This window comes from Mustela nivalis (genome assembly GCF_964662115.1).
Source record: "Mustela nivalis genome assembly, chromosome: 6".
Taxonomy (NCBI): Eukaryota; Metazoa; Chordata; class Mammalia; order Carnivora; family Mustelidae; genus Mustela; species Mustela nivalis.
This window is the reverse complement of record NC_139025.1, coordinates 34,260,221-34,277,184: the sequence shown is the minus strand read 5'-3', so window position 1 is coordinate 34,277,184 and position 16,964 is coordinate 34,260,221. Positions and strand designations below refer to the sequence as shown.

Genomic DNA, 16,964 nt, shown 5'->3' with positions numbered 1-16,964 from the left:
CCATTCCAATTTTCTATCAAATCATTGCTCTGAATATGAAAGTGTGTACTTTGGTCTAAAGGAATGTGACTCTGCAGTCATTGGTACGATATTTTCTGTTCTAGTCCTTTTATAGTATACTGAGTATTTGCATCTACCATTGAGTAAGCAAAGCCCAGTCCAAAGTAAATGTCTATTCCTGTTAGGATTCATTTGTAGCCTCAAGGGACTAGCGGCATCAGTCCAACTTGCTAGCTATGTGCAGGACTTTCCCCTATGGAATATGCTGCATAACCTTCTGCTGTCTGCCTTTTTTGTTAGCAGATAGAACAGTTCTTATTGGCATTTAGTGCCTCAGTGGGTGCAAGAAGAATATATCAATTTAGCACATATCTGCATTGTTGCAGCCCCCCATTGCCCACTCATCTCATGGGCCCCGGTGCCATGTCAAGCATTCATACTGGGATATCTGCTCACCAGTTCCAATTACCTTCCATTTCCGAAAGGGGGTTCTTCTGATGGGCCTTGATGTATCCTACTTAAACATACCCCTTACATTCCCAGAGTGACTTCCATAAGCTATGCCCCATACAAGCATCCATTTGGTAGACCAATTTTCCATTGCCCTTCTGCCTGACCATATGACCAGGCCACTGAACACTTACTATGAGTTGGTAAAAACCCAAACATAGGGGCAAACATCATGCAGTTCAGCCTATCGAGCTGATTTGTTTTTACCTTCTTCAATCAGAGTGGCGGCCTTCCAAACAGGATGCTGTCCCTTCATCTTGGAATTGCCATCCATAAACCAAGCAGCTCTTTGTTGATCAATAGAAAGCTGTTTATAGGGCACCGCCCAAGTGGCCCAAGTGGCCATAGGATCCAGCAGCTCCTCAGGTGGCTCCGAAGTCGGCCCTAGGTGAAAAGAGGCTACCTGCTCGTGAGTACCTCCTTGTATTCTCCTGGTAGCATGATCCTATATGCACCATTTCCATTTTATTATGGAATTCTCTTGGGCATTGCCTTCCCCATTAGAGCATTTCTCTGATATTCCCAAGACATTATGGATATTACAGTTTTCACGATTATTTTATGTTCTTCAGTCATAAGGGTAGTCCCAATTAAAGTCCAATAGCAAGCTAGTAATTTTCTCTCAAATGGAAATTTTCTGGCCCAAAGTCCCAGCAGTTGTTGCTAGGTGGCACTCACAGATTTCTTACGTGAACCCAGTTTGCACTCCACTCAGGTCTGTTGTACACCAAATTAATGATCTGTGTAGACTCGGGCAATATTATTTATTCCCACTTAACATGTATTATGTATACTAGTGGAAGAGTGGGTTTATATGCTTTCTATTTTACAGTATGAGGTAAAGGAAGAATTGTCTAGTCAAACACAATATCCATCCCCATAATATAATCAGGTAAAGGAGACTTATCACTTCATATGAAGTTCACTGTCCAGACATTCTACTTTTCATCCCAATTTTCACTATAATAACATCAACTGTTTCATTCCTGTACCCTTTCAATCTAACTGTACCTCCCATTAGAACTTCAACAGGTATTTACATGATGGATCCCATGTTGAGAAATCCCAGAAAAGTATCTTCTCCATTCCCTGACCATTTTATCTATTTGTGTGCATATGGCCTTGGATTTCTAGGCAGGGTTTGTACCAAGGGTTTTACACTCTTTTGTCAGGCCTTATCTTGATTAGATTATGGGACCATCACTTAAGGTGATTCAAGATGAGGTTTCTTTTAGTTATCTTTGCCTTCCAGCTTTTAAAATTCCTTCAAACTAGGGTAAATAGAGATTGTTTAGGACCCTTCAATGTTGGGAGACCAGTGCTCCCATCTGTCTGCTCAACTCATGATGCTGCTTAACACCTTTCTTTTGCCCCCAGCAATGCCCACTTCATTCATTCATTTCTTAATTATTATTTAAATATTTCTACCTTTATAGGACAGGTCTCTTGAATCTCTCATTTCTTTATTCCATTCTCTTAGGAATAAGTCTAACTTTATTCAGTATTAATCATTTCCGCATAACATTTTTTTTTGGAAGCAGCTCAGGGACCAGCAGCTATATGTTAGATCAGCCAAAATCTAAGCTTGGCACAACATCAGGATTCACCCCAACATTCTTCCTTTTGTTTTAGCTAGTGCAAATAACAATAACTATGAGATTATAAATTTACCTTTTTTCTTTATGCATCCACTGACATTTGATCTATCATTTCAAAATTCCATTGCTAACTTCTATCACCAATAACTAATCACAGCACAGCTGCAGTTGCATTCTGTGGGTGACCCTGTATTTATCCAGGCTCTTCCTGTCTTCCTTTCTCTGCCCAAATGATGTTTCATGATCACATGAGTCAGGATCTTTCTAGTGAGTCACACTTCTAACACCAACTGTAAGGATTTTGGGCCAACTGTAAAAGTTAGCCAACTATAAAGTTGGAGCACTCCACAAGACTTCCTTCACTCTGGACACCAACTTACAATTTAGAGGGTTTCTAAAACCACCCTCAATTTTAATAATTAACAAGAAGGACCCACAGAACTCACTGAAAACTGTTGTACTTACTGTTGTGGTGTATTGCAGGGAAAGAAAACAGACTGAAACCAGCCACGAGAAGAAGCACATAGGGCAAATCCTGAGAGGTACTAAATGAGGAACTTCTAATCATCCTCTCCCATGGAGCCAGGGACAGCATTACCTCTTCTTGGCCATAAAATAGATAATACAGAATATCACTATCTAGACACACTCACCTTTGCCTTTGATGTCCAGTGTTCTTATTGGGACTTGATCACATATTACCCATATGGTTGACCTTTAGTCTAATCCTTCCCAGAGGGGAAACTTAGGCCTTTAGTCCCCAGTTCCTTCCACAGGCAAAACTAATATCTTGTTTCCTAAAGTCCTCATAATAATCCAAATTGTTAGATTGTCCAGTGGCCAAATCTCAGGCAAACAAAGACACTCCTTTTAGGCAAGACCAGGAACTAGAGTTCACCTCCCAAAAGCTGAAAGTAAAGGCCAGAGTTCTTGTTGGTCAAGATTAAATTCTTTGCTATATAATTTTTATTACTAAAATGATTGAGCCATATAAAGAGAAGTCAAAAGATCAGGTACCCTTACAGGAATTCCCATAACCCTCTGTAAATTTTAAGATATTTCTTTACATCTTAAATTTTAAGGTAAGTTACTTTAAATGTTAAAAAGAAAGACCTGTGCTTGAACACATTCCACAAACATCTCTGGCCCTATGTTCTGATTTTAAAGTTCTCACCTATTCTCTTTTGGTGATACATTATAGGTTATAGTGGACACTTGAGTAGGAAACTATGTTAATTTTTATGTAGTGCTCTATACAAACATTTTTTGTATATTACACAATGTTGCCTAACTATATTTTATGGTAATAGTCAGAACTTTAGCTCTCTGAATAAAATAAGTCACTCCTCAATTGGTTTGTTAATTCTAGTGTTCTGCTCTAACTAGAAAGGTGAAACTGTTTCCTGCCTTTCCCATAATGTATTAAAACCTGAAGTTTTAGGTATAGAAATTTTACTTTAAGAAAAATATACTATAGAAATTTTACTTTAAGAAAAATATACTATATGCTTATATAGTACTCTAGTTCTACAGCTTACAGAGAATACTATGTACCATGTTTACTTCATATTTCACATTGCAAAGATAATATTTTCAATATTATTCATTCTTAAGATAGATGGAGAGAAATATCGATCCCAAATCACAAGTAAGCTGACTGTTACCATTTTATCTGCCTATAAACATGCTTTATCTTCATTTTTTTTCTTCCTCTTGCATACAGGAATGCTTTCAGTTTATACTGCCAGCTCTACCTCATGCCATTGACCTTTTACGTGATGCCATTGTAAAAGTAAAGGAAGTGCATGATGAACTTGAAGATTTACCTTCCCCACCACCTCCTCTGTCCCCTCCTCCCACAACTAGCCCACATAAACAGACAGAAGACAAAGGGGTTCAATGTGAGGAAGAGGAAGAAGAGAAGAAAGACAGTGGTGTTGCTTCAACAGAAGATAGTTCTTCATCACATATAACTGCAGCAGCCATTGCTGCCAAGGTAAGCCTGCTGACAGAGACCTAAAGATCTAAAGGAACCACAGATAAATGTACTGATTTCATCCCTCTTTCCATCCAGTTTTTTTCTTGAGTTCAGTTCCTCTTCAGGGCATCCTTAGAAAAGAATCAGGATATTCATGACACTCATAGCTATGTGCCTGCCATAATGTAGAGCCCTTGAAAGCATTGAAGTTTGTTTTCGGTTATGAGACATTATAGATATTGCTGTTACTTATTGAAGTAATAGGCAAATAGGTAAAATGTGACATTTAAGAACTATGGAAATATCATTTTTGTGGTCATATTAAATATACAATGTTCATATATTTAAAACATCAAATATTCACAAATTCATAAAGGAGCTGCAAACTGAAGGTAAGAGACCTTAGATGATTCAAAAAATTAGTTGAGAAAGAGTAGTATTTTTTTAAGACGGGTTTTTCAGCAGTTAACATTTCTTTAAGTTTTACTTGACCCAAATCACCTTAGTGGTATAAAGAGGAAATAGATATAATGTATTCACATTTTTTATTCAGTAAAGTAATAAATATTATTAGAATAGTACCAAAGTATTACAAATTCTCTTTAGGCGATTTTGGTAGTAAATAGAGTACAATACAGTACTTGCATAAATTTAGTCACTTTATCTACTCAGTATACTTAAAAATCTTCGGAAAATAACGTATCATTGCTGGGAATAATGATCATTCATTGAGAACACAAGATTGAAAACCTAATGAAGGAATTCCTAAAGTTTTAGGTTATCACCCAGATATTTTGGCTGTGAGGATAACGAGAGAAATTTTGGCAACACATAGATTAGAAAGGATCATAGAGATTTTTTTAAGGTGTCCTTTTAGACAACCAATAGGTAATTCTTTTACTGAAGACCAAATGATTTCGTCTCCAGATCTGCTCAGCTGGTCCATTAAATGTTTACTTAAGGCAGTAAATGTTTTAATTGTATGTGATTTTTGTTTTGTTTCATTTCATTTTGTTTTTATGGAACTGATTGGTTAAATACATACATTTAAAAATCATTATATCTTCTCTTTTACTGTTAATTAAGAGTAAAAAGTACCATCAATTTCAATCTTAAGAAAAAGCTTACAATATTTGAAATCTAAGCTGATATTGTCATACTACATTTGAAAAATTTTGGCATTTCATTGTTTTATTTGTTTTCACCCTTTTCCTTTCTAGTCATTTTGCTTGTATAGTTTCATGTCTTCCTGTCACTGTATTCATAGTTGTTATGTGTTGTGCATTAGAAGCATCCATTCTACACCAGTCCAGCTGTTATCATGGCACACGGTGAGCAGCCCATTCCTGGTCTCATCACTTATTCCCATCATGCAACAGGCAGTACAGACGAACGGGTAAGACAAGAGGCTTTTGCACTCATGGTTTTGCAAGCATACAGCCTACCTCATTTCCTTGGAGGATAGACTATAACATACTATGGAAGATGTGTTTTATTCTGAAAGATCTTCAGCATGCTTTTTTTCTAAAGAATAAGTGCCACTGAGCCTATTCCATCAAGGAATTTAATAGAGTTTCTCCTATACCTGAAATAGTCTAATATCATTAAGATTCCTAAAATACAAATAAATTGGTCAAACTAATATTTAATTTCTGTTAACCTTGCTTTTTGCCTCATGATTTTTCATCTTACTTTCTTGTCCTTCATTATGTTCTCATTAAAACCATTTAGAGAGTTGAGTCTTCATACAACTTCTGAGATACATACAGAATCTGAGATTCTGAGAAGATTCATACAACGCATCTTCTAATAAAAACTTGTAAAAAATACATATCACTTGTTTTAGTCACTGGCTGAATGATAGTTTGTAAAAAGTTCCAGGCTAGAAAAGATCAAAGTGATAAGCATAACTGACTAAACAGTAATAATTTAGATGATGGATGCCAAAAATCTATCTCAGTCCCTAATATGGTTATAAAGTGAGAGGCAGTTGGTTAAGCTTCTGTTCTTGGTTCTCATCATGATCCCAGGATCCTAGGATCAAGCCGCATCAGGCTCTCTACTCGGCTAGAGGTCTGCTTCTCCTCTCCCTCTGTCCCTACTCCTTTTCTCTTTCTCTCTCAATGCTCTCTCTAATAAATCAAGTCTTTGAAAAAATAAGTAAATAAAATGAGAGGCAAAAAAGGGAGTAATAAAGTGAAATTTGGCTTAAAATCCTTAGGGAGATCCAATTAAAAAAGGAATAGAAGGCATGAACAAACGTTTCTATAAAGAAGACATCCAGATGTCCAACAGACACATGAAAAGATGATCAACATCACTTCTCATCCAGGGAGTGCAAGTCAAAACTGCAATGAGATCTCACCTCACACCTTTCAGTATGACTAAAATCAATAACACAGGAAACAAGTGTTGGCAAGGAAGTGGAGAAAGAGGAACCCTCATGCACTATTGGTAGGAATGCAAACTAGTACAGCCACTCTGGAAAACAGTGTGGAGTTTTCTGCAAAACTTAATTAGAATTACCCTACAAACCAAGAATTGTGCTACTGGGTATTTACCCCCAAAATACAAAACACTGATTCAAAGGGAGTCATGCGCCCCTATGTTTAAAGCAGCATTATTTAGAACAGCCAAATTATGGAAGCAGCCCAGATGTCCATGAACTGATGAACGGGAAAAAAAGATGTGATATGCATGTAAAATGGAGTATTATTCAGCCATAAAGAAGAATGAAATCTTGCCATTTAAATGACATGAATGGAGCTAGAGAGCATAATGCTAAGCAAAATAAGTTATACAATTACCATCTTATTTTATTCACATGTGGAATTGGAAACAAAGCAAATCAGCAAAGGAAAAAAAGAGTTTTGTTGGCATTTGGGATTTACCAGTGGTTGCAACACAAAGATAACTGTGGGCTGAAGCAAGTGCTTAAAAGTATGCTCCTTTTACCTGGTCCTATTAATTGAATTCATTGGGCATCTCAGTGGATGAATGATCTCTAAAACCATTAATAATTTTTTGGAAGTAAAATCGTAACTTTATTACAAATACTAAATGAATACGTATCCAAGGTATTATGTCTTACATGAATTATTGAGGGTACCAGAAAGATACTACAACTGCTTCACAGGAAATACAAATATATAAATACAAATATATAAGAATTAAGAATGTAGAAATGGAAAAAAAAGAATGTAGAAATGAATTTACAAATATTAATCTTATTATTACTTAATGGTTAAGTTATGAATATTCAAATAGAAAAAGGAATGTAAAAGTACTTAATGCAGTACCTGAATAAAAGTAAATATTTGGGGGCACCTGGGTGGCTCAGTGGGTTAAACCTCTGACTTCGGCTTAGGTCATGATCCCAGGTTTCTGGGATCAAGCGCTGCATCGGGGCTGTCTGCTCAGCGGGAGCCTGCTTCCTCCTCTCTCTCTGCCTAGTTGTGATCTCTCTCTGTGTCAAATAAATATATAAAAATCTTTAAAAAAAAAAAAAAGTAAATATTTGTTATTTTAGGTGGTTGATCACCTCACTGATCCTAACTCAACTTTCAGATGTTACTGATATAATTCCTCCTTTACACCTCCTCTTTCCTTTGCCCAGTTTAACAATCCTTCCTTTTTTCTTTCTTCCTTTCTTCTTCTTATTCAGCTTTTAGACACCCTATATTATTACATTTTGTAGGTGGTGACCTCCTTTGGAAATGGGATTAATGCTGGTTCTCCTCTCTAAAGGCTCATACATACAACTGTTGAGTTCAGTTGTAAGGCCTGTTCCTTAGATTAATTCTTATGCCACAAGAAACAACAAGTGTTGGCAAGGACATGGAGAAAAGGGAACCTTCTTGCACTGTTGGTGGGAATGCAAACTGGAGCAGCCACTCTGGAAAACAGTATGGAGGTTCCTCAAGAATTTAAAAAATAGAGCTACCCTACAATCCAGCAGTTACTTTACTACCCTATAATCCAAAAAATACAAAAATATTGATTTAAATGATACATGCACCCCAATGTTTATAGCAGCATTATCTACAATAACCAAACTATGGAAACAGCCTGAGTGTCCATCAATTAATGGATAAAGAAATACATTACTTACCCATTAAAAAAGAAATCTTGCACTTGCAATGATATGGATCGAGCTAGAGAGTATTATGCTAAGCACAATAAGTAAGAGAAAGACAAATACAATATGATTCACTCATGTGTGGAATTTAAGAAACAAAACAAATGAGCTAAGGAGAGAAAAAAGAGAGAGAGAGAGATGCAAATCAAGAAGCAGATTCTTAACTATAAAGAATAAACTAATGGTTACCAAAGGGGAGGTGGGTTGGGGATGGGTAAAATAGGTGATGGGGATTAAGGAATGCACTTATCAAGAGGAGCACCAGGTATGGTATGGAAGTGTTGAATCACTGTCTTGTATACCTGAGACGAATATTACACTGTATGTTAGCTAACTAGAATTTAAATAAAGGCTTTAAAGGATAAAAAATTTTAAAATTAAAAAAAAAAATCTTGTGCTAGCTAAAGATCAGCCTTCTCCCTAAAGCCTTTCATAAATCCAATCTATATTTATCTTTGCTTTCATTTTGTATTACATTCATTCACCAAATATTTGTTTTGATATATATAGACATATAGATATATACATATATATATACATTTATATGTCACTCTGCTAAATGCCATGAGTTTTTAAATGAGTTTTTAAATGATCATACATGATTTAGGCCCTGCCTTTGAGGAACTCACTGTGTAATACAAAAAAAAATCTTAAATGAACTAGTTTTATAAGTGTATCATAACTGTTGGTAGTCTCATGAGATTAAAAAAAAAAAACCAAAAAACTAGTCTGATTATTACAGATTTTATTTTAAGAAGTCCTGTGAGATTTATCAGTGGCTATTTTGAAATTACTCGGCATGATAAATTCCCAGGAAACAACCTAGTCTAATCCACCATCATCTTTCATCTCCGTTATTTCAGTGATTAGTCTCATCAGTTCCACTTTAGCCTCTCTTCAGTTTACTCTTTTCAAAGCCAGAGTCAGCTTTTTAGAACATAAAGTAAATCATGTCACTTTTCTACTTGAAACTTTCAATGATTCTTGCTACATTTAAAATACAACTAAAACTCCTTGACATGTTCTGCTAGATTCTACATGATGTGGCTCCCCCCAACTTTACTAGGCCCTTGTCTAACCATTCCTCTCCCTTTCCTCATTGCTTACCAAGCTTCATCAAGCTTTTTCTTGCCTTGGGTAATGTGCTGTCCCCATTGAAATATTCTTAACCCTATTCTTTGCCTAACTGACTTCTATCTATGCTTTCTGTCCCAGTGTATCTCTTTTTTATAGAAAGACCTCTGATCTGCTTCCTTTAGCCTAAATTATGTTTGCAGTTACTCTCTCTTATAGCATCTCATTCTTTTCCTTTTTAGCACCTATCACAATTTACAATTATATACTTATTCATGGGTTTAATATTTATATGTATGGATTGTAAGGTCCATGAGGACAAGGATCAGATCTCTTAGTTTATATATCAATCTACCCAACATCTAGCACAGCTTGGCACATATTATACACTGATAAAATATTTGTTAAATATGTTCCATGAAAAATTATAATATATCATCTGTCTATAAAGAATAGATGTCCATTAACTAAGTTTACAAGACAGACATAAAAAAAGATATATTTAGTAATGCCTATGATGTATATGGTCTCTTCCATGAAACAATCAGCACAATCAGCATATTCTTTCCCTCTAGTAAGCCAATATATTATATGACTATAATAATAATGATGAGATAATTTTTGAGTGCTAACTATGTAGCAGGTACTATTCTAAGTGGTTTATATAAACCATTAGAAATTAATACCAAAATGCAGGTATAGGCAAGATTATACCTTTTATTTTCCTGGAAGGCAAGTATATATAGCAAAACAAATTTTAATAAGGATTCTTATTAATACCATTGAGGACAACAAAAATTCTGAATAATTTTAAACAATAAGGGAATAATTTTAATAAGTATAAGTAGTCCTTGTAAAGAAACAAAGTCATGAATATTTAAATTTTTACATTTGTGGGGCACCTGAGTGGCTCAGTGGGCTAAACGCTCTGCCTTCAGCTCAGGTCATGATCCCAGGGTCCTGGGATGAGCCCTGCATCGGGCTCTCTGCTCCATGGAGAGCCTGCTTCCTCCTCTCTCTCTGCCTGCCTCCTAGCCGACTTGTGATCTCTCTCACTGTCAAGTGAATAAATAAAATCTCTAAAAAAAATAAATTTTTACATTTGAAAAAATATCTGTTATAGTTATACCTCATCTTTACTGTCTAGACAAAATTATAAAGTATGGCTTTTCTTTATAAATATTAATCATAAATTGCTGTGGATTTTTTTTTTAGATTTTTATTTATTTATTTATTTGACAAAGAGAGATCACAAGCAGTCAGAGAGAGAGGAGGAAGCAGACTCCCTGCTGAGCAGAGAGCCCAATGAGGGACTCAATCCCAGGACCCTGAGATCATGACCTGAGCCGAAGGTAGTGGCTTAACCCACTGAGCCACTCAGGCGCCCTGCTGTGGATTTTTTATCATTAATTTTCATCTAGATTTAGGTCTTCACATTCCTTCTTTTGGTATTTATCATGTGTATTTTTTATTTTTTATTTAAAGTTTTTATTTAAATTCTAGTTAGTTAACATATACTGTAATATTGTTTTCAGGAGTAGAATTTAGTGATTCATTACTTACATAAAACACCCAGTGCTCATCACAAGTGCCCTCTTTAATTCCCATCACCCAGTTAGCCCATCCCCTGACTACTTCACTTCCAGCAACTCTCAGTTTATTCTCCTTAGTCAAGAGTCCTTATGGTTTGCCTTCATCTCTTTTTTGCTTCCCCTTCCTCTGTGTTCATCTGTTTTGTTTCTTATATTCCACATATGAGTGAAACCATATGGTATTTGTCTCTGACTTGTTTCACTTAGCGTTATTCACTTTAGCTCCATCTCCGTCTTTGCAAATGATATATTTCATTGTTTCTCATGGCTGAGTAATATTCCATTGTATATATATTTCACATCTTCTTTATCCATTAGTCAGCAGATAGACACTGGGGCTCTTTGCATAATTTGGCTGTCATTGATAATGCTGCTATAAACATTGGGGTGTATGTGTCACTTTGAATCAGTATTTTTATATCCTTTGGGTAAATACCTAGTAGAGCAATTGTGGATTGTAAGGTAGTTCTATTTTTAACTTTTTGAGAAAACTCCATATTGTTTTCTAGAGTGGCTGCACCCAGTTTGCATTACCACCAACAGTTCACATTTATTTTTCTTTTTTTTTTTTAAAGATGTTATTTATTTGAGGGAGAAAGAGAAAAACAGAGAGAGAGAGTACCAGAGTAGAGAAGAGTAGAGGAAGTAGGAAAAGCAGACCCTACCGCTGAGCAGGAAGCCCAACATGGGGCTTGATCTCAGGATTATGACCTGAGCCAAAAGCAGATGCTTAACCAGCTGAGCAACCCAGGTGCCCCAGTTCCCATTTATTCTTGTTAAATTTCATTTTGCTACATTTATCTCATCAGTGTAGCCAAAGAGATCTTATTTTAAATTGGTATCCACCATTTAGTACATTACCTGCCTTTTCTAGCCCTGTTACCTGAATAAATGTTAATCATGCTTTAATTGAAGTCACTGATATAACTTTTTTTTAGGATAGCACACTTCACACACTACTGGTTATGATTGCTTAACCAGCTAACATGTATTTCTCTTCTAGTCCCTCAGAACCAACTTTATCTTGTCCACAGGAGTTTTGACTTGTCAAATACCTTACTGAACTCAAGATACATTAGTTTGACAGTTACAGTCTTTAGTAAAATTTTTATAACAATCAAAGCCACTAAAGGATGTATTCAGAAACTCTAGAAAGATACATGATACATGTTTTCTGAAAAATCCTTTTAAGTATTCATATTTTTAATCTACTTTTATCAGTTCAGAACTTATATTGCAAACTTGGATATCTAGATAGATTTTTAGAAAATACAACTCATCTTAAAGGTCTTTATAACTATGATGGAGCTAACCAACAAGCTGGACAATGACTCTAAAAGCATTACCATCAAGACTGACAAATTGTTGCTGTGGTAGCCATACACCTCCATGCATGCCTGCTTTGAGAAACTAGCTCCAATTATTCATGCATTTGCTCACTACCTACCCAAAATTAAATCCAAGTGCCATAGAAATTGTCTATTAGTCTTCCAACTTTTCTATAAATTTAAACATTTTTTCAATACAAAAATTTTAAGTGGTTAAAATGATTCAAAGGGGTAAGTATATGCTCACTTATGAATTTCCTTGGCATCAAAACACAAACTTATGTATTTATTTTATTGCTATTCTTTCTGGCATTTTAAAAGACTAGAGAGTTCAGGATGCCTGCATGGCTCAGTCAGTTAAGTGGCTGCCTTCAGCTCAGGTAATGATCCCAGGGTCCTGGGGTTGAACCCCACATTGGGCTCCCTGCTCAGTGGAGAGCCTGCTTCTCCCTCTCCCTCTGCCTGCCACTCTGCCTATTTGTGCTTTCTATCTTTCTGTCAAATAAATAAATAAACAAAATCTAAATAAATAAAGGACCAGAGAATTCTAAAAGAGAAGTGATAGGAGGAGCAAGATGCCAGAGGACTAGGAGACCTAAACTTCATCTGGTCCCAGGAATTCAGCTAGATAGCTATCAAACAATTCTGAACACCTAAAAACTCAACAGGGTACCAAAGAAAAGAATAGCAGCAATTCTATGAACAGAAAAGTGACCACTTTCCAGTAGGACATGCAGAGAAGTAAATCTGAGGCAATGTACAGGAAGATAGACTATAGGGGGAGGGAGCCTCCATCAGCCAACTACTGCCAAGTGATAGAGCAGCAGAACACAAAATAAGAATATTTAGAAGTCTGCTTTATGGAGGGACATCACTCCAGTGGCTAAGCAGATGGACTCCTCCCTGGGACAGTGCAGTCTCATGACCCTCAGGGACACAGAAAGACTAGAGGTACCTGCGTCTGGCAGAGCTCCCATGTAGCAGAGCAAGGAAGCTGCTGCAAAGATGGAGCTGAGAAGTGGATTCTCAACTCAGGGTTGCCATAATCCATCATCCAAAGTACAGTTGGACCACCACTCTTCAAGCAGGGACTACACGAGTGACAGATCCAGGGAGAATGCCCCCCTTCCTCCACTGGGAGGAGCATCGTGGAAGCACACTACAGGAATCTGCTGGGATTGGAGACTCCAGATGGGGCCATGTGCCAGAGATAGAAATGCTCAGTCACAGTCTGGGTGAGCTCAGAGTGAGGCCAGAGACCAAGGAGACAGGAGTGATTGACTGCTTTTTGCTGAGGTCACACTCAGGTGGGGGCCCCTGAGCTCTCAGCTACTCTGAGGCCAGAGATTGGGAGGACACCATTTTTATTCTCGTCCTCGAAAGCTGTATGAAAAGCTTTCAGGGAACAAAAGCCATCCAGAGCAAACCCAAGCAGATTACTTAGCCCGGCCCCTGGCAAGGGTGGTGCAATTCCACCCTGGGCAAAGACATTTGAGAATCACTGCAACAGGTCCCTCCCCCAGAGGATCAGCAAGAACATCCACCCAAGACCATGTTTACTAATCAGAACCGCAAAATCCCACTGCTAGGGGAATACAGCACATAGAGCTCATGGCTTTTTTCCTATGATTCTTTAGTCTTTCAAAGTAAAATGTTTAAAATTTTCTTAGGTTTTTCTTTTGCTATTTTTTTAATCTTTCCCCTTTCCTATTTTAACCAACATCTTATCAGTACCTTTTTTTAAATCATTTTTTTAAATTTTCACTTTTAGAGCCAAACTCTATTCCTTCATCATATTTACCCTTAGTGTGTGTGTGTGTGTGTGTGTGTGTGTGTGTGTGTGTTTTCCTTCTTTCTTTAAAATATTGGGAGGCAGTTTCTTCTAACAGACCAAAATACACCCAAAATCAAGTACTGACTGCTAGGGCCCTAATCAATACAGACATTAGTAAGATGTCAGAACTAGAGTTCAGAATGACAATTATAAAGATACTACCTGAGCTTGGAAAAAAGCATAGAAGATACTAGAGAATCCCATTCTGGAGAAATAAAAAAACTAAAACCTAACCAAGTTGAAATTTAAAAAGCTGTTAATGAGGTGCAATAAAAAATGGAGGCTCTTTGTACTAGGATAAATGAGGCAGAAGAGAGAACTAGTGATATTGAAGACCAAATGATAGAAGAATAAAGAAGCTGAAAAAAAGGTAACTACTGAATCACAAGAGTTGAATTCAAGAGATAAGTGGTACCGTAAGATGAAACAATATTAGAGTTTCTAATTGGGATGCCAGAAGAAGAAGGAAAGAGAGGGGCAGAACGTATATTGGAGCAAATTATGGCAGAGACCTCCCCTAATTTGGGGAAGGAAACATCCATCAAAATCTAGGAGGCACAGAGAACACCCCTCAAAATCAATAAAAATAGGTCAATACCCCGTCATCTAATAGTAAAATTTACAAGTCTTGCAGGCAAGGAGAAAATCCGGATAGCAGCTCCAGACAAGAGGTCTGTAACATACAATGGTAGAAATATTAGATTAGCAACAGACCTAAGCACAGAGACCTGGCAGGCCAGAAAGGACTGGCGTGATATATTCAGAGCACTAAATGAGAAAATTATGCAGCCAAGAATACTATATCTAGCTTGGCTGTCACTAAAAATAGAAGTAGAAATAAAAACTTCCAGTTCAAATAAAACTAAAATATTTGCAAACACCAAGCAATCCCAGAGGAAATTTTTACAGGGGTCCCCTAAGCAAAGAGAGAGCCTAAAAGTAACAGACCAGAAAGGAACAGAGACAATACACAGTAACAGTCACCTTATAGGCAATACAATGGCTCTAAATTCATATCTATCAGTTACCCTGAATGTAAATGGGCTAAATGCCCCAATCAAAAGACACAGGGTGTCAGAATGGCTGAAAAAACAAGACCCATGAACATTTTGTCTGCAAGAAACACATTTTAGACACACAGACACCTCCAGATGTAAAGTGAGAAAGCTGGGGTAGCAATCCTTGCATCAGATAAATGAGATTTTAAGCCAAAGACTATAATAAGAGATGATGAAGGACACTATATCATACTTAAAGGATCTGTCCAAGAAGATAACAGTTTTAAATATGCATGTCTCTAACATGGGATCAACCAATTATATAAGCCAAATAATAACAAATTCAAACAAATATATCAACAATAATGCAATAATAGTAGGGGACTTTAACACCCCCCTCACTGAAAAGGACAGATCATCTAAGCAAAAAAATCAACAAGGAAATAAAGTCTTTAAATGTCATGCTGGACCAGATGGACATCAGAGATACATTCAGAACATTCCATCCCAAAGGAAGAGAATACACATTCTTCTCTAGTGCACATGGAACATTCTCCAGAATAGATCACATCCTGGATCACAAATCAGGTCTCAACTGGTACCAAAAGATTGGGAGCATTCCCTGCATATTTTCAGACCACAATGCTTTGAAACTAGAAGTCAACCATAAGAGGAAAGTTGGAAAGAACTCAAATACATGGAGGCTAAAGAGCATCCTACTAAAGAATAAATGGGTCAACCAGGAAATTAAAGAATTAATAAAATTCATGGAAACAAATGAAAATGAAAACACAACTGCTCAAAAGCTTTGGGACACAGCAAAGGCAGTTCTGAGAGAAAAATATATAGCGGTGCAAGCCTTTCTTAGGAAGCAAGAAAGTTCTCAAATACACAATCTAACCCTACACCTAAAGGAGCTGAAGAACAGCAAAGAAAGTGTAAACCCAGCAGGAGAAGAAAAATAATAAAGGTCAGAGTAGAAATCAATGAAATAGAAACCAGAAGAACAATAGTACAGATCAATGAAACTAGGAGCTGGTTCTTTGAAAGAATTAATAACATTGATAAACCCCGGGCCAGACTTATCAAAAAGAAAAGTGAAATTACCCAAATTAATAAAATCATAAATGACAGAGGAGAGATCACAACCAACACCAAGGAAATACAATTATAAGAACATATTATGAGCAAATATACACCAGCAAATTTGACAATCTGGAAGAAATGGATGCATTCCTAGAGATGAACCAGGAAGAAACAGAAAACCTGAACAGACCCATAACCAGTAAGGAGATTGAAGCAGTCATCAAAAACAAGAGCCCAGGGCCAGACGGCTTCCCAGGAAAATTCTACTAAACAAGGAAGATTTAATACCCATTCTCCTGAAGCTGTTCCAAAAATAGAAATGGAAGGAAAATTTCCAAACTCATTTTATGAGGCCAGCATTGCCTTGATCCCCAAACCAGACAAAGACCCCATCAAAAAGGAGAATTACAGACCAATATCCCTGATGAATACTAATGGAAAAATTCTCACCAAAATACTAACCAGTAGGATCCAACAGTACATTCAAAGGGTTATTCACCACGAATATTACTCACCAAGTGGGATTTATTCCTGGGCCGCAAGGTTGGTTCAACAATCACAAATCAGTCAGTGTGATACAATACATTAATAAAAGAAAGAATAAGAACCATGATACTCTCAGTAGATGCAGAGGAAGCATTTGACTAAGTACAACATACTTTCTTGGTCAAAACTCTTCAAAGTGTAGGGATGGAGAGGGTACATATCAATATCATCAAAGCCATCTATGAAAAACCCATAGCGAATATCATTCTCAGTGTGGAAAAACTTAGAGCTTTTCCTTTAAGGTCAGGAACATGGCAGGGCTGTCCACCTTCACCACTACTA

The 16,964-nt window shown here is 36.8% G+C and overlaps 1 protein-coding gene across 16 annotated transcripts in view; it reads left to right on the top strand.

Annotated features, from left to right (window-relative positions):
• GPHN (gephyrin) overlaps positions 1-16,964 on the top strand; it is a 643,001-nt gene that overhangs the window by 400,952 nt on the left and 225,085 nt on the right. For 8 of the 16 annotated variants that reach the window (XM_082734088.1, XM_082734098.1, XM_082734093.1 and 5 more), the window contains 2 exons: positions 3,832-4,104; positions 5,375-5,482. In XM_082734088.1, the coding sequence (XP_082590214.1) occupies positions 3,832-4,104; positions 5,375-5,482 (381 nt within the window). The remainder of the gene's footprint in view (positions 1-3,831; positions 4,105-5,374; positions 5,483-16,964) is intronic. The other 8 variants (XM_082734092.1, XM_082734090.1, XM_082734087.1 and 5 more) reach the window with 1 other exon arrangement.